The sequence below is a fragment of the Salminus brasiliensis genome, chromosome 12 (genome assembly GCF_030463535.1).
Source record: "Salminus brasiliensis chromosome 12, fSalBra1.hap2, whole genome shotgun sequence".
Classification (NCBI taxonomy): domain Eukaryota; kingdom Metazoa; phylum Chordata; class Actinopteri; order Characiformes; family Bryconidae; genus Salminus; species Salminus brasiliensis.
Genome location: NC_132889.1, coordinates 3,397,546 through 3,422,782, shown reverse-complemented (window position 1 = coordinate 3,422,782; position 25,237 = coordinate 3,397,546). Strand labels below are relative to the sequence as shown.

At 44.8% G+C, this 25,237-nt stretch overlaps 2 protein-coding genes across 3 annotated transcripts in view; one reads left to right on the top strand and one right to left on the bottom strand.

Annotated features, from left to right (window-relative positions):
* The window catches only part of rps15a (ribosomal protein S15a), a 336,047-nt gene that overhangs the window by 165,713 nt on the left and 145,097 nt on the right, over positions 1–25,237 (bottom strand). The window lies entirely within an intron of this gene.
* The window catches only part of LOC140573784 (ephrin type-A receptor 7-like), a 173,925-nt gene continuing 168,321 nt past the window's right edge, over positions 19,634–25,237 (top strand). Inside the window, exon 1 of the mRNA XM_072693346.1 lies at positions 19,634–19,817. Within this exon, the coding sequence (XP_072549447.1) occupies positions 19,739–19,817 (79 nt within the window). The 5' untranslated portion in view covers positions 19,634–19,738. The remainder of the gene's footprint in view (positions 19,818–25,237) is intronic.

Genomic DNA, 25,237 nt, shown 5'->3' with positions numbered 1-25,237 from the left:
GCATTGCCAGATTATGAGGGAATGCTATCAAGGCTATACGGTGTGGTTAATCCCATAAGTTGTTTTTGGACTGAAGTGAGAAATCGGCATAAACAGAAGGGCTGGACGTGTTGTGATCTTCCATGCAAGCGCTAGCCTGGCTGCATATGGCCATATCCATAAAGCCTGCTGCAGTAATCTGGGAGGGAATGTGTGCTGATAGGCTGCGCCGATATGAACAGCGGGGTGTGTGTTTCTTCCACGGACGGGAAGCTGTTGGCTTTTTGAGAAATGCGACACAGTCCAGAGCACTGGACTTCCTGAGCCTGGCCAGCGTCACCCCCACCCACCCACCCATTGAGTCCTCCAACAGATTTGCTAATCTCATCCCACTGTAATGGAGGGAGAGGGGAATGACAAATCAGATTAGGCTGTTGATTCATGGCTGCTTTTATGGTCTAAGAGTGTGTGTGTGTGAGTAGGGGTGTGTGAGTGTATGCAGAAGTGGCGAGGTTCGTTGTGTTGTTTTTTCTCAATGGACTTGTGGGCTGATGAAATCAGAAATAGCAGAGTTTTGAGGAAAGCAAGCATCGGCTCTGGTGACGCTACCGTGATTACTCAGCGATGCTGAGCACTCCTGATATATGTGGGCTGTGGTTTTGCATCACCCTGACCGTACTCTCAGCAGGGCAGGCCATGCTGACCTTCAGTACGAGCCTTGTTAGAGTACAATAAATGGACAAAAGTATTGGGACACCTTCTCATTCAGTGCTTCTTCTGAATTCAAGGGTATTAAAGAAGTTAATCCTGCTTTTGTTGGAGTAACTGCCTCTACTGTCCAGGGGGAAAGGCTCCTACCAGATTTCAAAGGTTTCGTGCATTGCTGTGAGGATTCGATTGCATTCAGCGACAAGTGCTGTCCTTACTGAGGTTGGATGTGGGATCACCACCCCTCTTCGTCCCCATCTCATCCCAAAAGTATTGGATGGAGTGCCATTGTCATCATTCCAGCTCAATGCTGGGGGGCTTTGTACTCCTCTAGCCCAGGTGTAGCATTAGGCATGGTGCCATTAGGTTCCCGTCTATCTGCTGCAGGGGGTATAAGCAGCGCTTCTCTACAGGGACTAGACAAGCTGTGAGTGTCTGTGTGTGTGTGTGTGCATTTGCACATCTCTGTTAGCAACAGGTGCAAGTTAAAGTGTCTGATTGCATTCATTAGAAGGGTAACAATCCATGGCAGACCATGGCCCTCCTATAGCACTGGTTAGCCTACTCCTAGGGATTTGCTAACCTTATCGTCCTAGTCCACGAATAGCATCGCTGTCCACTAATTTACAGGCCGCCCTCCAACCTTTTTCCCCAAATTCCAGTGGACTGTTTCCATTAAGAAGGCAGATCTGATTATTTATCACTCACACAATCTTTCATAAAGTGTGTTTTTGTTGTCACGTAGCGCAGGGATGACTGCGCCTCTCTGTGTGTGTATCTGACCATTGATCTATTTTTATAATCCAACAGCATGACTTCCGAACATCCTTTCAGAGCCCTCTACAGGCCGTCAATACTGAACTGGAGGGCACACATGCTTCCAGACATCACACACCCACACTGCTCTTGGCAGTCAGCAGGAATGCTTTATGTATGTGTGTGTGTGTGAAGATACAACATTCAAGCCTCCCCCCACCACCCCACCACCCCCAAGGCCCCCCACCAGAGCTCTTCAGAAGCTTGTGGTCGCTGCCATTTCAGTGCGAAAATGTCTTTTGATGAGCGTGTTTTTTTAATGGTAAATGGGAATTAGATGCCAAATCCCCTCAAGCTGTAGCACTGAAGCTAGGTTTTCTCCACGCTACAGTCAAAAACACATTATTTTCCTGCGGTTTCTGTATCAGAGAATCAGAGAGACATGGGCAGATGACAGCTGAGGTGCTGCGGGGGCCAGCCGAGCAGGTCTCATTGAGGTTAATGACTGGATCGCTGTTCTCATGTATGGCTCTTCTGATTTAAGGCCTTTATTCAGCGAAATAACCTTCAGACGTTCTAAGGATCGCATCCACTTACAAGTACAGTGGTGCGTGTAGACAGGTTTACAGCATATAACCACCTCCAGAGAGACTGATTTACTATATACCGCTTAGAAATAGCTAAAAGTATGTCAGATGTGCTGGTTTTAGAACATACACTGACCTGTAGGGTTTGTTAGTGCAGTACAGCCTCTTTGAGTAACACCAAAGCATCTCTCCCATTGGCTCCTGGCCCAGTAGAATGGGCTAGTAGGACATACTTGTCCACAAGTATTGGCTAATAGGTCCTACTTCTCCACCAACATTGGCTAATAGCTCATACATCTCCACTATTATGGGCTAGTAGGGCATGCTTGTCCACAAGTTCTGGCTAGTAGTTACTTCTCCACTATTATTGGCTATTAGGCTATGCTTTTATGCTATGATTGGCTAATAAGTCATACTTGTTCACTAGTACTGGCTAATAGGTCATAAATCTCCACTAGCATTGGCTGTTATGTCATACGTCTATGCTATGATTGGCTAATATGTCATCCTTCTATGCTTTAATTGGCTTATAGCTCATACGTCTCGACTAGAATGGGCTAGTAGTGCATACTTGTCCACAAGTATTGGCTAATAGGTCATACTTCTCCAATATAATTGGCTATTAGGCCATCCTTCTATGCTATGATTGGCTAATAGGTCATACTTGTTCCACTAGAATTGGTTAATAGGTCATACTTCAATACTCGGATGGGCTAATGGGGCATACTTTGCCACTAGAATTGGTTAATAGGTCATACTTGCTCACTAGTACTGGCTAATAGGTCATAAATCTCCACTAGCATTGGCTATTATGTCATACGTCTATGCTATGATTGGCTAATAGGGCATATCTTCTCCACAAGAATTGGCTAATGGGTCATACTTGCCTACTAGTATTGGCTAATAGGTCATAAATCTCAACTAGCATTAGCTAATATGTAATACGTTTCCACTAGAACTGGCTAATTGTTCATACTTCTCCACTAGAATTGGCTAATATGTCATACTTATATGCCAGGATTGGCTAATAGCCCATACTTGCCCACTAGAATTGGCTAATAGGCCATCCTTCTATGCTACCATTAGCTATTATGTCATACTTCTCCATTAAAATTGGCTAATAGGTCATACTATCTATGCTAGGACTAGTAACCCTCATGATGTGCTAGGACTGCCAGTATGCTGCTGGAATATGGGTGGGATAAATAAGCCCTTCCTCTCCAAGACTCTTTGGGCTTCTCCACCTGTACTCCACATTCACTTGTTCATATTTCTCTAAGCTGGAAGTTCATCCTAAGTTTGAAAACAATAGGCTATTTTCATTCACATGCCTCCAGAAATCCCCAGGAAGGAACAAGTTCCAGAGGCCATGAATATTCCAGTTTGATTAGCATAGCTTTAGCATCCCTCCTGCCTTTTGGCCTGCTCACCTCTCAAGAAGCATGAATCTTTCATCGGCCAGTCCTTTTTAAGCGTGTGCCATCACTCCTATTTGCTCCTCTAATTACTCTGAATGTAATTATTTATGTAAATATCAGTGTTTTCACAGGGCTATCGAGCGGAAGCGTGTGTGTGTGTGTGCTGCGTGAGCGAGGGACGAGTGTTGACACTTCCTTCCATTAGGCGATAAAGTAATGGCCGTCTCAAGTGCTCATGTTTGTTTGCCAGCACACAGTGTGTCTCTGAAGTGTAATCGAGTTTTTTACGGCTACATTTATTTACACGGTGGGTAGGTGAAATAAAAGTCAGGAACTTTCCGCAAAGTTAGACTAGACGAGTCGGAAATGAGGACGAGGATCTGCATCACTCTTTAGCATTGGACATGGACGCTTTCCTTGGAACCTGGAATCCTTCTATGCCACTATTAGCTAATAGGTCATCTTTTTATGCTAGTATTGGCTAATAGACCATATTTCTCCACTAGTATTGGCTAATAAGTCATTGTTCTCCACTAGAATTTGCAAATAGGTCAAACCTCTATGGTAGATTTAGCTAATATGCCATAGGTATCCACTAGAATTGGCTAATAGGTCAATAAAATGGCATATCTCTCCACTTGTATTGGCTAACAGACCATACTTCTCCACTAGTATTGGCTAGTGTGCCATATGTATCCACTGGAAGTAGCTAATCGGTCATACATCTATTCTAGGATTGGCTGAAGTGTAATGCTTCGCTAAATTTGGTTAATATACTTATTGGTTAATATACTTTTCCACTAGGACTGGCTAATAGATCATACTTCACCACTTGTTTTGGCTGATGTGCCATACGTATCCACTAGAATTGGTTAATAGATCATACTGCTATGCTAGTAGTGGCCTATAGGTCATACTTCTCAACAAGAATTAGCTAATATGTCATTTTTCTTAACTAGTTTTGGCTAACAGGTCATACTTTTATGCTGTGGATGGCTAATATGCTATACCTCTTCACTAGTATTGGCTAATAGGTCATCCTTCTATGCTAGGATTGACTAATAGACCATACTTCTCCACTAGAGTCATTGTTCTCCTCTAGAATTTCTATGGTAGGTTTGGCTAATATGCCACATGTATCCACTAGAATTGGCTAATACATCACACTTTAATGCTGTGATTGGCTAATATGCCATACCTCTTATCTTGTTTTGGCTAATAGTTCATACTTCTCCACTAGTATTGGCTAACGTGCCATATGTATCCACTAGAATCAGCTAATAGACTATGCTAGGATTGGCTGAATTATAATGCTTTAGTAGAATTGGTTAATATGTCATACTTCTACACCAGTATTGGCTAACAGGTCATACTTTTATGCGGCGAATGGCTAATATGCCATACCTGTTCACTAGTACTGGCTAATAGGTCATACTTCTCCCCTAATGTTTGCTAATAGGTCATACGTCTCAACTAGAATTGGCAAATAATTGATACTTCTATGCTAGATTTGGCTAATGTCATACTTCTCCACTAGTATTGGCTGATATGTCATACGTCTCCACTGGAATTGGCTAATAGGTCCTACTTCTCAACTAGAATTGGCCAATAGGGCATACTTATATATGCTAGTATTGGCTAATAGGTCATAGACTACATGTCCATAACGATGGTTAGGATTAGTACCACTCTTTTGCCTTTGATATGGACTTGCCCTGGAACCTGTCCACAGATGAATGGTCTGAATATTGAATATAGTCTGAATATCGACTGAGGGGGCTAGGCTGAACTTCTCAAAGAGTGCTAGGCTCAGTTTTTGGCCTCTTATATCCAAACGAAGTCTCTGCGGCCAGTGGAGCTGACATTAGATGAGCAATCTAGTGCTGAACCTCGCAATAAATATAAGTCATTGTGTTTGTATAGACTCATTTTTATCCACCGTGAGCTACCCCAAGAGTCTGGTGGCTTCTCTGAGTCTTCTGCAGAGATATTATTACCCTTGATCTATCAAGAGATTGTTTGGTAAGAGAAAAGAAAAATATCCAACAGCAGACGCTATGGTAACCATTTCGTTGCAATCTCTAGGCTGAAGATTGGTGCGAGTGTGGTCTGCCACGATGATATTTGACCATGAATGACCATTATATTCATTTTGATCTAGAATGGCTCAATATCAGCAGCAAATTGCCAAGGTCCACCAAGGATGAGGCAGCTCGTAGATGAAAGAGAAAAGATGTCTCGGCTCTGTGTTCTCGCCCTTTGACCTCATCTCTTTGGTTCCATCAGCATACAGCCGCTGCTACCGTGGAATGAGCCAGGGCTTTTTATTTCAAGCTCAGAAATTGACAACACAGTCATCTCGTAAGTCCGGGTCTGTAGATTATACAATCATACCGTCCTAAATCAAGAAGGATTGCACTGAAATGAGGCACAGTCCTCTTGTAAGTGCTTATAGGGGAACATTCAACACTGTTCTTACTGAACTATGCTGCAGGATGTCAGAACTTAAAAACAGGAGCTGTAAGGCACTAGGCAACGGAAAAAAGTTCTGAACAATGTGATGAGCAATGAAGGAAGCCTGGGAAAGCCTGTGAAAGCCTCCAAATCAATCCCAAAGATCTAACTAACCATCCCAACAATCTCTAACAAACATCAAATATTCTAATGTTGGAATATTAATCTTCAACCGCCCCATAAAAAAATGGACAAGTCAAACGAGTTAGTGTGAATAAGGGAAAACCTTCTAGAACAGTGTGAATGGGTGAGAACTTTCTAGAACAGTGTAAAGTGAAAAAGAAGGTTCAAACTGAGGAGAACAGGAAGCTGTTTCTGAGACAGTGTGAATGGGGAGAACATTGTAGAACAGTGTGATTTTGGAGAACATTGTAGAACAGTTTGAATTTGGAGAACATTGTAGAACAGTGTGAATAGGGAGAACATTGTAGAATAGTGTGGATGGGGAGAACATTGTAGAACAATGTCAATTTGGAGAACATTGTAGAACAGTGTGAATGGGGAGAAGATTGTAGAACAGTGTGAATTTGGAGAACATTGTAGAACAGTGTGAATGGGGAGAACATTGTAGAACAGTGTGAATAGGGAGAACATTGTAGAACAGTGTGAATGGGGAGAACATTGTAGAATAGTGTGGATGGGGAGAACATTGTAGAACAATGTGAATTTGGAGAACATTGTAGAACAGTGTGAATGGGGAGAACATTGTAGAACAGTGTGAATTTGGAGAACATTGTAGAACAGTATGGATGGGGATGAACATTGTAGAACAGTATGAATTTGGAGAACGTTGTAGAACAATGTGAATTTGGAGAACATTGTAGAACAGTGTGGATGGGGAGAACATTGTAGAACAGTGTGAATTTGGAGATCATTGTAGAACAGTGTGAATTTGGAGAACATTGTAGAACAGTGTGAATTTGGAGAACATTGTAGAACAGTGTGAATTTGGAGAACATTGTAGATCATTGTGAATGGGGAGAACATTGTAGAACAGTGTGAATTTGGAGAACATTGTAGAACAGTGCGAATGGGAAGAACATTGTAGAACAGTGTGAATTTGGAGAACATTGTAAAACAGTGTGAATTTGGAGAACCTTGTAGAACAGTGTGAATTTGGAGAACATTGTAGATCAGTGTAAAATAGGGGAAATAATCTAGAACAGTGAATATGCAAAAGCATATTTTGAAGGATGTTCTGAACAGAATAAAAGGGGGAATGGGGGAGAACATTCCCCAACATGAATTAGGAATTTCAGGAGAACACTCTAGAACTGTGTGAATGTGTAGGACATTCTAGAACACTAAATGTGGAACATAATGTACAATGTGTGAATGTGGAAATGAGGACCAACATCCTAGAACAGTATGAATGCTGGAAAAGACTGTACAGTGGTGTGGATAGGAAGAACAATCTAGAACAGTGCAAATAGTCTGGACTTTTAGAACAGTCAGATTGGGGAACATATCAGGAAGATTCTAGAGCAATGTGAATAGAATGTTCTAGAACAGTGTGAATAGGGAGCACATTGTGGAATAGTCTAAATGGGGAGACATATCTAGAACATTGTGGCTATAGAAAACATCCACAGCAGTTTGAACAGGAAAACAGTCTAGAACATGGTGAATAAGAAGAACAGTGTGAACTGGAGAAGAAGGGGGATATGTTTCTAGAACAGTGGGAATGGGTGGAACATTGCAGATCAGTGTGAAATAGGGAAAACTGTCTAGAACCGTGTAAATAGGCGAGAGCGAACTTGAAAGATAATGTGATTATGGAGAACATTCTTGCACTGTCTGAATTTGGAGAACATTGCAGGAGCGCATAGTGGAATAGTCTAAGTGGGGGAGAACTTTCTAGAATACTTCTACAGCCGTTTGAACTGAGAAATAAAGAGAACATTCTGAGACAGTATTGAAGGGGAGGTCTTATTCTAGAACAGTGTGAATGGGGAACCCCTTGTACAACAATGTGAATGAGGCTTGAGAGGAGAACTTGGGGAGAACACTGTAGAGAGTGAAGGTCGACTGTTCGTTGTTCTACAAATGTTGAGAGTGTACTAGAAGAGCCTAGTTGGGGTGAGCGTTCTAAAACTATGGTGAGAACTTTCTAGAATGGTCTGAATGAGGAGAACATATTTGAAGAACCGTTCTAGACACCACATTCTAGAACCACACACACAGATATGGTAAACCAACCCGGCGTTTGGATTTGCTGGTGCTTTTTACATCGACTTTGGACTTCCAGCCCTGGCTCTGCTTTCAAAGATCTCCTGCAGGTTTTAGCTCCAGCCCTTTACCCATACACCACTAACTCAGCTCAAGCGCACCCCAGGAAAAGTGTGTTAGATTAGTGTGGGAACTAAGGTCTGCTGGAGGGGGGTCTCTCCAGGAGCGGCGCTGGAGAACCCTATTATAGACTGTAGCTGCCCGTGAAAAATTCGCTGCAAAGGGCAAAATATTCATAGCACGGAATAACATACATGCGGAGCTGTGCGCAGCCCATGGATGTCTGGGATGGGTCGGTATCCTCATGCTTCCCAGAATTCACAGCACGCTCTGTAGTGTCCGCCTGGCTCTCCAAGGGGAGGCACTCACCTTGTGTTTCCTCTGAAGAGCTATGTGGCATGAGCCGTGTTCCTACCCTTCCCGAGTGTTTCCTCCTGACCTGCTTCCAGATGCAGGCCCCTTGGCAGGCGTCTCCCAGAGCGAGCGGAGGGATATAGCTACAGCCAGAGTCCCCTTTGATCAAAGGCCAGCGCTTCTGCCGAATTCGGTTAGTGAGCGAGGTGGCAGCGCAGACGTGTGGGACAATAGGATGCAGGACTGATTTGCACGGAGAAAAGGGCACAGCGAACCCAATCTGCACTTGCTGCACGTTCCGGTAACGATCATGAGATGCCATTTGGTGTCTGGCTGGAAAAAGAAATCCCGGTCCCTGTTCACTACAGAAAGGAAGCCTGTAGAGCACTGCTCGGCACCGTGTTTTTAACAACGAGAGCCAACCAGAGCTCCAGACATCTGCCGGGTAAAGAGCTGTTATCATTGTCATATTGCCTTTAATAGGCTGTGATCTATTCAGTCGGCCTACCATCACATTAGGGCCCGTTTATAAATCTGCTTCACTAGCAGTGTCCATTTATTTATTTAGCATTACTGGTGACCAGTCTTGCTATAACACATGCAATACAGTGTCTGGACTCCCACAGGTATTCCATATAATTACCTATATGTAATACTTCCCATGTGTCTATATATATATGTCCCCTGTATCATATGTAGAGTATACGCCCCACTTGTCTAATACGTATACATACAGATATATAGACAATATATGTCCAAATGTTTGTGGACACCCCTTTTAATGAATGCATTCAGATACTTTAAGTTGTACCCGTTGCTGATGCAGATGTGCAAATGCACACACACACACACACACACACACACACACACACGCACAGATTGTCTAGTACCTGTAGAGAAGTACTGCCAACAGAATAGGACTCTTTAGAGCAGAGAAACGTGAACCTATTGGCAACATGCGGCCTAATTGTTGGTGTGGCGCAACAGATAACACCACTGCCTGCCAGTAAGCTACCACACCATGTGGGAGGGAGACCAGGGTTCGATTCCTGGTCTGAGTGACTGTGCTGTGCTACACCAATAAAAGTCCTTGGGCAAGACTTTGTTTTATGACAATTGTGAGCTAAAGGGGTATAAAGTGCCCCAGCTATGCTTTCAATATGCTTGATTTTTAGAAGAAACAATAAATGAGCATATGTCCAAATACTTTTGTCCATGTTGTGTGTGTAAATATAACTTATTATTATGTAATTACATAACTTAGTTCCTTGTGAGGTGGGTTTTCCATTAGAACACATCAATGAGGCCCCTGACCCTGATGCCTTTTGGTAGGCACTGACCACCGGATAGCAGATACTCCACAAGACCTGCCTGATGTTTTAGAGGTGCGCTGACCCTCCAGTCGTCTAGCCATCGCAATTTGACCCTTGTCAAAGTTATTCGTCCTTCTGCTTTTTCTGCTTCCAACACATCACCTTCAAAAACGAGAAGAGCTGCCTAATATGTAGATCCCAACCCATGCCAGGTGCCACTGGAACCTTGCTATATTGAGCCTATATTGATGTTCTAGCCCTTATATCAGGCGTGGGCTAGAGGGGTACACAGCCCCCCAAGCATTGAGCTGTGGAGCAGTGGAAGAACTGTGTTCTCAGGAATGATACTGGTGCTCCATCCAATACTTTTGGGATGAGTTGAGGAGTTGAGGATGGAATGGGGTGCTGGCCATCCAATATTCTGACCTCATTAACGCTCTTGTCACTGAATTCAATCAAATCCTCACAACAGTGCAATCCAGTTCTGCAATTCTAGCAGAAAGCCTTCTTCCCTGGACAGTAGAGACAAACACAGCAGACAACAAATGCAAGAAAAGCTGAATAAATAGAATATATCCCTATATCAATGGACTAAAGTATTGGGACACCTGGTCATATACATTCATATAAAATATCCATACAAGATGAATTGGCCTTAAAGCTGATGTAGTATCATGGCACCACAACATCCCCAAGCACCTATATGCATGTGGACCACTGATGTACCGTAGATTCCAAAGGTGTACAGAGTGCCGTAATTTAGTGAGGCCGAGACTGGATGTGACACCTTTCACACGTTTCCCTGTTTTTCACTGCAACTCATTCATTCTGAATGATCATATCAGCATTGCCCACTGGGTCCTCCCTGCTGAACTATGATAAATGTAACATTTTCCCCCAGTCGACCAGTGCAATAATATTGAGGACGCATGCGAGCACGCATATAGACACGGACATGTGGTTGCATGCACACACACACACACACACACACACACACACACACACACGTGCATACGGCAGGCATATGAAAAGGAGAAAAGCACTGCAACAATGCAATTTGTCTTTTGTGATAAATTCCCGTCCATGTCTCTGGAGACATCCAGCCGGTGTGGACAAATCAACACATTTTTCACTCTCCTGCCCTCTTTCTCTCTCCCTCAGTCTCTCTCATTCTCCCCCATTGATTTTCACTCGCTCTCATCTTTCTGCCTTTGCTGGTCTTTTCAGCGTGTGCACCCCTGTCTAATGAAGGAACCCAATGCATTTAAGCTGGGTTTAAAACTGCAGCATAAATAACCTTTATTTAACAAGGCTCGCAAGCTCTCCTGCCTTTGCAATCTTGCCCCCTGTCTTTATTCTTAAGTCTTTCTTCAAGAATGCAGGCAGGTCTCTGTCGGAATAGATCCTTCTCCCAGAGAGAGAGAGAGAGAGAGAGAGAGAGAGAGAGTTCTTTTCAGATAGGGGGGGGATTCTTCAGTTGGGGCTCTTTGTACCACTTGACCTGGCGAAAAATAAAATTAGCCAGTAAAACGTGCCGTTCCTGAAGGAAACCCAGAATAGCTGCACAGCTAAAGTTGCTAGCTGGTTGCTATGGTATTACTAAGTGGCTACTGTGGTTTTCCAGATAATCTCAGGTGAGTGCTATGGTGCTGTTAGGTAGTCAGTAAGGCATTCCAGTTTGTGCTAGGTGGTTGCTATAGCATCCCAGGTGGTTGCTAGGTGGTTGCTATGGTGTTGCCAGTTGGTTACCAGGTATTTGCTATCGTATCCTAAGTTATTGCTAGGTGGTTGTAATGGTATCACAGTTGGGTGCTATGGTGTTGCTAGGTAGTCACTAAGGCATTTCAGCTGCCTGCTGAGGTCTAGGTCGGTGCTAGGCGGTTGCTATGGTATCCCAGGCGGTTGCTATGGTGTTGCCAGGTGGTTACCAGGTGTTTGCTATGATATCCCAGGTGGTTGTTATGGTATTGCTATGTTGTTGCTAGGCGGTTGCTATGGTATCCCAGGCGGTTGCTATGGTGTTGCCAGGTGGTTACCAGGTGTTTGCTATGATATCCCAGGTGGTTGTTATGGTATTGCTATGTTGTTGCTAGGTGGTTGCTATGGTATCACAGTTGGGTGCTATGATGTTGCTAGGTAGTCATTATGGTATCCCCAGTGGTTGCTAGGTGGTTGCTATCATGTTACAGGTGGCTGCTGATCAAGTGCTGGTTAACTATCTAGCTTAGATGACCAGCTTCTCAACCACCTTGACCATCAAAGACCAGCTTAAACCAACCAACCTGGCCAGCTGGATTTCCCTGCAGGGACGAAGCACAACCCTGTGAGAAAGAGCTCGAATATAAACTAACCAGGAGGAAAATGAGAGGCTATGATTTGACCCCAGCGTGCTGTTTCTCTTTTACTCAGCGTTCTCTAAGGAACGTCAGCGGAACACATGGGCTGCCAGTCTGACTCATGGTAGGCATTTGAATGTGTGTTTTGCCAGTGTGTTAGCATGTTAGCGTGCAAACACGCTGCTCTACCTTTTGTGAGAGTGGACGTTTTCTTTGAGCAGCCAACAAACACACACACACACACACACACACACACACACACACACACACAGCAGTCCGTCTTTGATAAGAATAGAAATCAAATCATGGATGAGGGGGGCAGTGTTGTTCCATCTCCCGCCCCGGCCAAACCGGGCACAGTAAATTACAAACAGCAGTGAACACTCACTAATCTATTATCAACACTGCTGTGTATTTGTGTGTATGTAGCCTATTCAACACAGATAAAGGACACACACACTCTCACACACACACACACACATACACACTCACACACACACATACAGACAAATACAAAAAAGATCTCCCTGAAAATGCTCATATAACATCAGCATGTCATACCATATACACAGAACATATATACTGTATGATTATATGTGGTTATAATAAATCTCATATGAATTATGTATCAATGATGTACCTATGGTATGTGCAAAAAAAACCATATATGTAGGTAAAATACATCCCATATATATTATGTATATGTATGTAATGTATATGGACGTATCTACACTATATGTAATAATATAACATAATTCCATTATGTACGAATAATGTCCCATATGCCTGAAATGTACACGTATGTAATGTATACACATACATATTTTTATTAATAGTAATATACTATATGTATTATGTATATGTACATACCTGTAAATATATACTGTATATGTGTAATAACCTACATGTAACCTATATATATATATATATATATATATATATATATATATATATATATATATATATATATATATATGTGTGTGTGTGTGTGTGAGAGAGAGAGAGAGAGAGGCCGCTTGCTAATTCAGGACCACTGTCTTGGTTAGTCTGGTTTTACTATGTAATCAGAGTTTGAATGTTCTGGTTCCAACAATGTAGGAAAACACACACACACACACACACACACACACACACACACACACACACACTTATTGTTCCACACTGTCCTTCTCTGTCTCTTAATCCATCTCCAGTAGGAAAGTGCTATCAGTGCTGATATTTGAAGGTAGGAGCACGCTCTCTTTGGTGAAGGATATCACAGAGGATTGCCCCCCTGCTGCTCTGCCTTTGGAAGAGCCAGATGACTTCTCCTGCTCAGAGCGTCTCGGAATATGTCCGCACGGATCACGCTATTATTTCTGATTACCAAGTCCGCCGCCTTATCTGCAGGCCGCCACGCGTCTACTTCATGGGCCGCTTCTATTCTGCAGCTGTCTGTCTGTCTTTAAAGAGAGGAGAATTAATAGCAGTGTCCGGGATCCGGGGCGGTGACAGCTGACGCCGGGAGAAGGTGGAATGAAATGGAAATGTTCCGAACAGCAGCGCTGTGACAACTGAGGGCCTAATTACAGTGGGTGGGAGAAAGGTATAGACATATCGACACACACACACACACCTCAGTTGTGTTTCCCGGCCCACCACATACACACACATACACACACACACACACACAAATCATTCCAGAGCATAGTCAACCCCCCCCCCCCCCCACACACACACCTTTACAGAGTATTCTACCCCCCCACACACACACCTTTACAGAGTATTCTACCCCACACACACACCTTTACAGAGTATTCTACCCCCCACACACACCTTTACATAGTATTCTACCCCCGCACACACCTTTCCACAGTATTCTACCCCCACACACACATCTTTCCACAGTATTCTACCCCCCCACACACCTTTCCACAGTATTCTACCCCCCACACACACCTTTCCACAGTATTCTACCCCCCACACACACCTTTCCACAGTATTCTACCCCCCACACACACCTTTCCACAGTATTCTACCCCCCCATACATCTTTCCAGAGTATTTCTACCCCTACACACACCTTTACAGAGTATTTTAAGCCCAGTACGCACACACCCATACACACACATGCACAAACAGCACATATGCACACCTTTTCAGAATACTGCCCCCCCCCCACTCACATACTAGAATTATATCTGCCCCGACACACATACCAATGCACACACACCTTTCCATAGTATTATGCCCCCCACTCCAACACACCTTTCCAGAGTTCCCCCAACACACACACACACACACACACACACAAACACACATGAGGAGTTTCACCTTTGGCTCTACCTGTCACTTTTCTTTTGTCTCTGCTTTTTCGCACACACACACACACACACACACATCTCTTCCCTGCGTCTCTGGAGCCTGTCGTGTCGCGGTGTGTATCCCGCAGTGACCTTCAGCAGTGTCTGCTGTCGCGGCCTGCACGGGTAATTAGAACAGCGGCCCTCATTAGCCAATCACTGCCCGTCTCCTGTGGCTCTCTTACTTTTCCCAAGCAGCTTCACACACACTGCGGATGCTATCACGCCTCCGCTGGAGTGCTTTGAACCACGGGAAAAAATGAAAAGCTACCTTTTCTTATTATTAACCTGAGGAACCTTTAAGTCCTCCCACGCTCCTGAGCACCAGAGTGTTTTCCATGTGGACTCACTTGTGATATTATAATGAATCCAGAATGGTTTGTTAGATGTTTTATGATTTATTATGAAATAACTCACGTTTTCAGAAAGTTTGATGATAAAGATCAGAGGATAAGGATAGCTCCAGGGGCCTGGGGCCTGGTCCTGGTCATAAGGTGTGAGGATTAACCCAACAATCGTCTGGCCTCTGAACATCCACCAGGGGCCAAGGCTGTTGAGCTTGGATTGAGAGATTGAGATTAAGCCCACTTTTCAACCTCCAGTGAAGAGGCCACGACCTGAGCTTGGGTTTGGGTGGCCTAAAGGTTTGGAGAAGCAGGCTTGGGACCAGAAGGTTGCTTGTTTGGCATTCATGCCTGTCTTTGGGATCAAACCATATACCCCCTGGTTATTTGGCCATTGCCTAAAGGTTGGAGAAGCAATCTTGGGACCAAGAGGCTGCTGGTTTGATTCCCCAGGACTGGCACTCTTTGAGCAAGTGCACCCCCCCATGAATGCCAGTTCTGGGAATCAAACCAATGACCTTCTGGTCTTTTGGCCATGATATAAAGGTTGGAGAGGCAATCTTGGGACCAAGAGGCTGCTGGTTTGATTCCCCAGGACTGGCATTCTTTGAACAAGCGCACCTCCCCCATTACCGCCAGTCCTGGGAGTCAAACCAATGACCTTCTGGTCTTTTGTCCATGACCTAAAGGTTGGAGAGGCAAGGTTGCTGGTTTTATTCCCAGGAATAACATTAATGGCAGAGGTGCCCTTGCTCAAGTATGCCAACCCTGGGGATTGAACCAGCAACCTTCCAGTCCAGGGGTGGCTAATTCAGGTCTTGAAGCACATTCCTGCTCGAGCATAGCCGATTCCACCCACTTGTTAATTGCCAGGTTTGGTAGGTCTTTTAAAGCAGGCACATCAACAACCAGTGTTGGACCCCAGCCCCCTTGCCCATCCCTGTTCCAGCCCCAAGTCCACTTCTTTAACTTTTAGGCCACGGCTACCCCTTGAGGACTGACGCTATGGCTGAGGAGGGTCCTCCTGGTGCCTTGTGTAGTACATATTCGTGCCTTGCACCCAGTGATTCTGAGCAGGCTCCAGGCCCATCACGACCCTGACCAGAAGGAAGATGGGTAGTGGTCTGAGGATTTGATGATCGTGTTTTAAAATAAGATGCATTTTTAATGTTAACTTATAAAAGTTATTTGTTTATTTGTTAATGAACAAAATTCCTTTAAAGGGTAGTGTACATGATTCCCAATCCATAACAATGTCTTTTTTTCTACATCAGTAGATTAACAGCAGATTAGCGGACTGAAATAGCCGTCTCCTGTGTGTGTTTAAGAGGTTTAGTGTGTGTCCCTCTGTGGCTCTCTCTCTGCCTCACATTAACACCTCCTCAGCTCACTGCTTCCACAGCCTCTTTAGGAATATAACACAGTTCCTCTACAACACACCTGGGAATACGCCCCCCCCCCCTTCCTCCCCACCACCACCACCACTGTTCCCACTGAATGTGCGTACTGTACGCTTGTGTGTGAAAGTGAAGGAGGCCGAGATCAGCCCCCTGAGATTAGTTGCAGTTATCCACGTTTCAGTGTCACATTAAAACCGGGCCTGTCTCTTATTAGCAGCTCTGTCCGGATTCTGTTACCTTCTTCCCCGCTCATCCTTTTCCACTCCAGCAGCTGGGAAATCAAGCACCGAACACAAAGGTCAAATGACTGTGTGTGTGTGTGTGTGTGTGTCTGTGTGACTGTGTGTGTGTGTGTGTGTGTGTGTTTTCACCACTACCTCTGTTTCTGTATTTAAGGAGCACAGACAGAAAGCGGGGCAGGGCAGCCTAGCATGAAATTGTAATGCGGCAATAAGTTTTACAGCAAAGCTCAGTGGAAACGGACAGTAGAGTGGTGGTCCGGCCTGGAGGTGGGCTCAGGCTTTATGGGGGCTTAGGAGCATAAGGCACAGATGTGTAATGTCATCCGTGACACCCAGTATGTGTGTGTTCCGGGACACTGAAAGGGTGAAGTGTGTGAGATAACATATATACATATTTATTAACAAACACTATATGGACAAAAGTATTGGGACACCTTTTCCTTTAAGGGGATTAAAAAAGAGTTTGTCCTGCTTTTGTTGGAGTAACTGTCTCTTCAGAAGATGGCTTTCTAATAGATTCTGGAAGAGCATTGCTTTGAGGATTTGATTGCATTCAGGGACAGTCTTAGTGAGGTCAGGATGTTGGATGATTGATCACCACCCCACCTCTGTCCCAACTCCCCAACTCAGCCCAAAAGTATTGGATGGAGCACCAACATCATCATTCCAGCAAACACACAGTTCTTCCCCTGCTCCATAGCTCAATGCTGGGGGGCTTTAAACCCCTCTAGCCCACATCCATTCATCAGAGTCCTATTCTATTGGCGCTATTTCTCTACAGGGACTAGACAAGCAGCACATATATATGTATATGTGCAGTATAATACATATGGGAGATTAGACCTCATATGGCAAATTTGTATAGAAACAAGCCTGTGTGTATGTACACAGGGGGTTGGTGGGGGTCTTGCATACACATACTCCTCCCCCTCCACACACACGCAAGCATACAATCCTGTGGGGAGATCTGTGTATGTATGTGCTGTGTGTTTAAAGGTGTACAGTTATATTCAAAATAAGTTGTCACTGTTTTTTTATGGTTTGCGGCTTTTATGCTTGTCTTAGGAAAACAGAATCTTCCTGACTTGCAGCTTTATGGTCATTAAAGTCTGAAGATGCTTCAAGCATCCAGCAGTGGCTTAAAATTAGGATAAAGACGGGATGCAACTGATTGCCCGTCATGTGACTCTTTCACCAAAAGCTTGAGAGGTAATTAAAGTCCTATTGAAATGGGAATATTTTGAGATGTGGGGGGTCTGTGATTTGAATCCAGTATGAACATGTGTATTTTTCACTGTGACAGTGAGAATCGCAGGGTGATTAATCCAGTATAAATCTGCAGTGTGTGTTCATTTATACCATCTGACAGTAATAAATGAAGGGTGATTTTAATCCAGTATGAATCTGTAGTGGGAGTACTTTTTAAACACTGGTAATTGTAGGGTGATTTTAATCCAGTATGAATCTGCAGTGTGTGTTCATTTATACCATCTGACAGTAATAAACGAAGGGTGATTTTAATCCAGTATGAATCTGTAGTGGGAGTACTTTTTAAACACTGGTAATTGTAGGGTGATTTTAATCCAGTATGAATCTGCAGTGTGTACATTTATACCATCTGACAGTAATAAGTGAAGGGTGATTTTAATCCAGTATGAATTTGTAGTGGGAGTACTTTTTAAACACTGGTAATTGCGGGATGATTTTAATCCAGTATGAATCTGCAGTGTGTGTACATTTATACCATCTGACAGTAATACATGAAGGGTGATTTTAATCCAGTATGAATCTGCAGCATTTATAATTGTTTACAAGCTAACATTTATAATCGCTGGGTGATTTTTATCCAGTATGAATTTGTAGTGGGAGTAGTCTTAAAACACTGGTAATTGCGAGGTGATTTTAATCCAGTATGAATCTGCAGTGTGTGTACATTTATACCATCTGACAGTAATAAACGAAGGGTGATTTTAATCCAGTATGAATCTGCAGTGTGTGTACATTTATACCATCTGACAGTAATACATGAAGGGTGATTTTAATCCAGTATGAATCTGCAGCATTTATAATTGTTTACAAGCTAACATTTATAATCGCTGGGTGATTTTTATCCAGTATGAATTTGTAGTGGGAGTAGTCTTAAAACACTGGTAATTGCGAGGTGATTTTAATCCAGTATGAATCTGCAGTGTGTGTACATTTATACCATCTGACAGTAATAAACGAAGGGTGATTTTAATCCAGTATGAATCTGCAGTGTGTGTACATTTATACCATCTGACAGTAATACATGAAGGGTGATTTTAATCCAGTATGAATCTGCAGTGTGTGTACATTTATACCATCTGACAGTAATAAACGAAGGGTGATTTTAATCCAGTATGAATCTGCAGTGTGTGTACATTTATACCATCTGACAGTAATACATGAAGGGTGATTTTAATCCAGTATGAATCTGCAGTGTGTGTACATTTATACCATCTGACAGTAATACATGAAGGGTGATTTTAATCCAGTATGAATCTGCAGCATTTATAATTGTTTACAAGCTAACATTTATAATCGCTGGGTGATTTTTATCCAGTATGAATCTGCAGTGTAAATGTACAGTGTTTTTACAATGGTGATAATTGGAATGATTTTTTATTGAATTAATATTTTTAAGATAATTTCACAGGTGGGGAGCCTGACTGGATCCTTCATAGTTTTCAATGCCTTCCTGATGCACCGCTTGACTCGGCTAGCTCAACTGATTCCAGATCAGCACCGAACCCTGACTGAACCACCTTCCATCCGAACATCACTTCATTAATCACTTGATTATCGGCAAAAACGTCAGAATATATCTTCAATTTCTAAACTAAAAACGTAAAAAACGTAGAAATAATCGAAGCAAATACCATAACTATCGCACACCTGCCAACACTGACAGCACTGACTGGATTAGGAGGCGTCGTGACTCCGCTCGCGTTGTGATTGGCGACCTCCTAGTACCCTCGCCCCACACTCGGATCTCATTGCACGCCGGCCACGTCAATCACCCCAAGCTCCGCCTCCCGAGATGCCAAATAAGGCGCGCTGCGCTGCTTCATGCCACTACTGGCCCGGACGGCACGGCTCTCCTCCTGCGCCGGTGTATGAGTGTGTGTGAGTGTGGGAGAGTGTGTGAGAAGTGCTAGCGACATGACCAGAGCCCCGCAAACGTGGCCAGTCAAATATGGAGCTGTTTAAGACGACCGTTTCGGTGCTGTGGATATTACTGCTGAACCGAATTAAGGAGTGCTACGCTGAGGAAGGTACGCGTGTTTTTAACGGTTGTAACGGTTGTAACGGTTGTAACCATCACTTCTGTAACTGCTGCCGGTCTCCTGGGTGCTGGTGTCCTTCTGCAGTCCGAAAGTTTACCCCTGCCCTTGTTTTTAATGTGGTCGTCGACACGGGTGAAATGCTTGTCCGCTGGTGGTCCTGTCAGCAGCTTTGCCCCTTAGCTCCACTCCTTTACCCCAACCTGTCAGCATCCTTTCAGCGGAGCGAGGCGCTGCTGCTGATGCTGCTGATGCTGCTGCTGTGGCACTCTGCCCTGGTTCAGAAGAGCCTCTCTGTGAGGGTGAGGGACACTTGGAAGTTTGTTGTTTTTTAGGTAGACCCTCATTCCGGGCGTCTCAGGGCTCTCCAGTGTGGACTGTTCTGGACAGACAGCATGTCTTATTGCTGTCCTCGGTCCGTTTGGGTTTTAGGTTTCACTGTTTGCTGTTTGTTGTTTTGCTCTTCACTTCACCCAGTCTTCAATTATTATGGCTGCTGGTTATTGGTTAAACTGTCCATCCAGGCTTCTCCCTCACACCCAGGCTTCTCCCTCTCACCCAGCCTTCTCCCTCTCACCCAGGCTTCTCCCTCTCACCCAGGCTTCTCCCTCTCACCCAGGCTTCTCCCTCTCACCCAGGCTTTCCTCTCACCCAGGCTTTCCTCTCACCCAGACTTTCCTCTCACCCAGGCTTCCATCCAGGCTTCTCCCTCACCCAGGATTCCAACTCCCACTCACCCAGGCTTCTCCCTTTCACCCAGGCTCCCCTCTCCCACTCACCCAGGCTCCCCTCTCCCACTCACCCAGGCTCCCCTCTCCCGCTCACCCAGGCTCCTATCTCCTGCTCACCCAGGCTTTCACCCAGGCTCCCCTCTCCCGCTCACCCAGGCTCCCCTCTCCCGCTCACCCAGGCTTCTATCTCCTGCTCACCCAGGCTTTCACCCAGGCTCCCCTCTCCCACTCACCCAGGCTCCCCTCTCCCGCTCACCCAGGCTCCCATCTCCCGCTCACCCAGGCTTCCACCTCCCGCTCACCCAGGCTTCCACCCAGGCTTCTCCCTCTCACCCAAGCTTCCACCTCCCGCTCACCCAAGCTTCCACCTCCCGCTCACCCAGGCTTCCACCTCCCGCTCACCCAGGCTTTCCTCTCCCGCTCACCCAGGCTGGCACAACCACCAGTATTCACTCCATTCACACCACTCTTGCAGACTGGGCATTTCATTCATGGTGTCCCTGTAGGCGTTCATTCATTCAGCCCTACTGATGTCAGGCTCTTATCCTCTGAACGTTCTTTGCTAGGTTTAGGAGTGAGGATAAACCCGATGTGAGAATTATGCTGGACTAATGCAGTCTGATATTTCTAAGTACATATCTGCTGATAAGCCAGTAAACACACAAGTTTACATTTTATAACGTGTATAAAATGAAACCTGGGGTCAAATCTGCTTGGACTAGTATCTCAGAGAACTTTCATGTCTATCTGAGGTGGGTTAATAATCCAGTCTGAGGAAGAAATTCAACGTTTCTGTGCTACGTTAAATATTCTGCTCTTCCAGAAAGCAGTAAATCAGCTAGCAGATATTGATCTGTTCGATCTGGCTGAAGGTCTATAAACAGCATCTGGTGAACATTTGCAGCATTGTAGGCGAATTTCAAATGTCACTTTTTTGTGCACGTTTTGCAAAATGGTTGGACCTTTATTGGCTTTCCTCGTTTACCTTGGATATGAACACTTTAGGCGTCCAAGAACTTATCTTATAGATTCTTATAGAAGATATACAGACCGAGTCCAAAGACCCCAGACCACTGTTTTCAGCTGACCAAATGTACCGAACTCTTAGAGCAAGTACTCTGGGTCCAGTAAAAAAAAAAACGCTAATATGAAAATGCCCTTATTGTTGTGTGGTTTTCTTGCCCATCTGGGGAACTGAACCCTTGGAACGATGTTGGAACCCACTAGAATACGGATTCCGATATTGTGGTGCATACCTACTCCAGAGGGGCTCGACCGAGTTCGTTCAGCCCTGGTAATTCCAGACTGTAATGCTCTAAATAACCATTCAGATAGGTTCTTTGTTTGGTTCAGGAGCAGGAATGCATCAACTTGGAAATTCTGGACTAGTGCCAATCATATATTTTTATGTACGCCAGCTAATAAGGGTGCCAATCAATGCACATTTATAAAATGTTAAAATTTTAAATTCCAAACATTTGCAGCATTCGGTTGACGCTCCTATCCAGAGCGTCATGCCAACAAAGGTAGGCGAATGTAGCATTCGGAGTGTAGCGCAGTGTGCTTGCCTGAGAAGTGTTGGCAGTGTTGTTATCCACTATGCTACGCTACACCGCCCAGTATCGATCTTATTGCGATTCTGTGGCACATTCCTACTCCAGACAGGCTCAGCTGAGTTCATTCAGCCGTGGTAATTCCAGGCTGTTATGCTCTGGACTCGGGAATGTTCATATACGCTCTATGCTGGGTTCAGGAGTGGAGGGTTGCGCCAATTTGGGCATTCTGGACCAGTGCCAATCTGACATTTGTATGTATTTTTATGCATTTTTTTAGGACTCCAGTTGGTGTAGCGCGGGGTGCTTGCCTGGCCAGAGAGCTGTTAACCTTATCCTGCCTTTGGAAAGGCAGTGTTGTGACCCAATGCGCCCAGTAACAGTGAGCTAAGCTTCCGAGAATGTGGCTCATTCCTACTCCAGACAAGCTCAACTGAAGCCCGACTGGCGCTCTGGGCTCAGGTGAGGCTAGCTGAGCGTCCAAATCAGTGCCAGAGCCCCGAGCAGAAAGACAAGCCTTATAATAGTTCCCCTTTAGGCTTGCTGGCAGTGATTGAGACCAGCTGAGCCAGGATACACACTCCCTCACATCCTTCCTCGTATTCTTATTCCTGCTCTCTCAGTCTCTAATGCACATGCAGATACAGTACGTGCTGTAAACACACGCCTTTATGGTACGGACAGCTTCGTACACCGGGCAGTGTGGTACATAGAATTTGCATGATTTAGAGGTGCGCGTCATTTCCATGTCAATACAATTTCCTATTCAATGCATTGGCACTTTCCGTGACTGATAAACAGGCACGCACTCATTCAGGATGCACACACACACACACACACACTTTCTCAGGGGTCACCTCTGTCAACTAAAGTCCTCTATTGGAGTGCTGCTAGGCTTGATTGGCAACAGTGCGCTAATGAATGTTGTGACATCAGTTAATTTGCGGTGAAAGCGGTGTGTTCTCAATGGCCTTGCCTGCCTGCCCCGCTGTGGTCAGCCCCCAGTTTAAGCTGAATGCGCCCCTGCTATGAAGATGACCCTTGAGTGTGCAATTACGCACCAGTCCTGCTGAGAGCCTTTCCTGATTCTATCTGTATTTCTGCCTTGATCCTTTTTTTTGTTACAGGCAGATTTCAATTGGTTTTTAGACAAGATGGGTGGGTGAGTGTGCGCGTGCCGTCGGGTTGGAATGGGCGGTGCTGATTGGTGGGTGACCACGCTGCTCTATCTGCCCTGCGGCTTCTTTTTTTGAAACCCGATCTCTATCTATTGCACCTCAGACAGTAACTCGGATAACTTGAGCTAGCGGTGCACCAACATTGTGTTCTTCACAGTGTAAAATCTGTGGACCGTGGTCAGCCATAACATTAAAACCACTGATGTGAGGTGAATAACATTGATTGGCCGGTTCCAGATGCACCTATCAAGGGGGGTGGGATCTACATATTAGGCAGCAAGTGACCAGTCCGGTTCTGAAGGTGATGTGTTGGAAGCTGGAACAATGGAAAGGTATGCGGTGGTGGGTGTTCCTGTTGTGCGGTGGTCAGTACTTACCAAAAGGACAGCCGGTGAACCGGCTATAAATTAATGTGCACCCAAGGCTCACCGATTCTCCCTGAGGCTCCACCTCACAACCTGGGTCTTGGAGCTGGATACCACAGGACCCCTTCAGAGACACAAATAGACAGGTGGTTTTAATGTTCTGGCTGATGGCCTGCCCCTGCCTATTGGTTTCTATTACAAGTGAGTTTCAAGTTAACAGCTTTTCTGTTCTCCAAGCACAGGGACGTGATAATGGACGTGTTCGCTACCGCCGCGGCAGTGATTGGACGCAAGATTAGGTTTGGAAAAAGGCGGAGTATTCCTTTAATAGCCCCTCCACCCCCCCTCTTGCCCCCTGGAGCGTGGGTGTCTTCCCTCATGCAGTCAATCTGGAGGCTGGGGGCTCGCTCATTCTCCGCTCCTCAGCGCTAACACACCTTGGCATCTCATCTGGAGCTCGTTTACTCCTTCACCGCTCGTAGCTAACGCGGGCTGCTGCGCTGGTGCTTTTAGCCACGTACCCGTGCAGCCTTGCATGCTCATATTGCACTAAGTGAGGTGTGTGTGTGTGTGTGTGTGTGTGTGTGTGTGTGTGTGTCGGTGTGAGTGTGTGCCTGCGCTCAGTCACGGCACAGGTCAGGGCTGATGTTCCAGAGGGCTCTCTAGCCATGAAAACGCTGCAGTTTATGCTGTCTAGGCTGCATAATTCCAAAGCTGCAATCAGTGCTGGATCAGGCCTAAAATAACTGAGAATAGGTCATTAAAATATAGCAAATAGTTCAAACAGAAATGATCCAGTGTAAGTACTTAGACCCCACTGGAAACACTGGAGACTCTACACTTTTCTGCTACCTTCTGAGAACCCCCCTCACTGCTGTGGGCTGTGAATAATGTCCGATGTTGGGTCCAATGTTGGAACACAGTGGTAAAAACAAAGGATCGGAACTGGATCAGGCTTTAAGTAGATGATCCTTGATGCATTGGAATATGTCAGGATCAGCACAGGTCAGGGCTGATGTTCCAGAGGGCTCTCTAGCCATGAAAACGCTACAGTTTATGCTGTCTAGGCTGCATAATTCCAAAGCTGCAGGGTATAGAGCAAGTACCTTATTTCTATACATTGATTGCCGCATATTGTAAAACCTTAATCCCTTAATCCCGGTCTAGATTTACACTCTACACAGACTTCTTTAAACCTACAAAATGGTTCTTTACACATTTCTTTTGCAAAAATGCTTGTTTATGGACCCAGATATGTTTTTTTTTTTCCTACAGCATCGCTCAAAGAACCTGTTGTAGCACCTTCATTGATAATGATACTGTTCCCACATTTGGAAGGTTTGTATAATAGTGATTATTTTGAGGGAAGCCTCCTGAGATGTCACACCAGTGAACCCTTGATATGACCTGGTTAACGACAGGCTTTGATTAAATCTTCTCTTAATTAAAACTGTTTGTTTGAGACCAAATGATGGCCTTGATTCGTTAGAGCACTTGACAGAGTGCTGAAAATAAGGGTTCTTTGAGCAATGCAATAGAAGCACCATGTATTTTCCAAAATAATAATTTTAGATCATTTTAAAC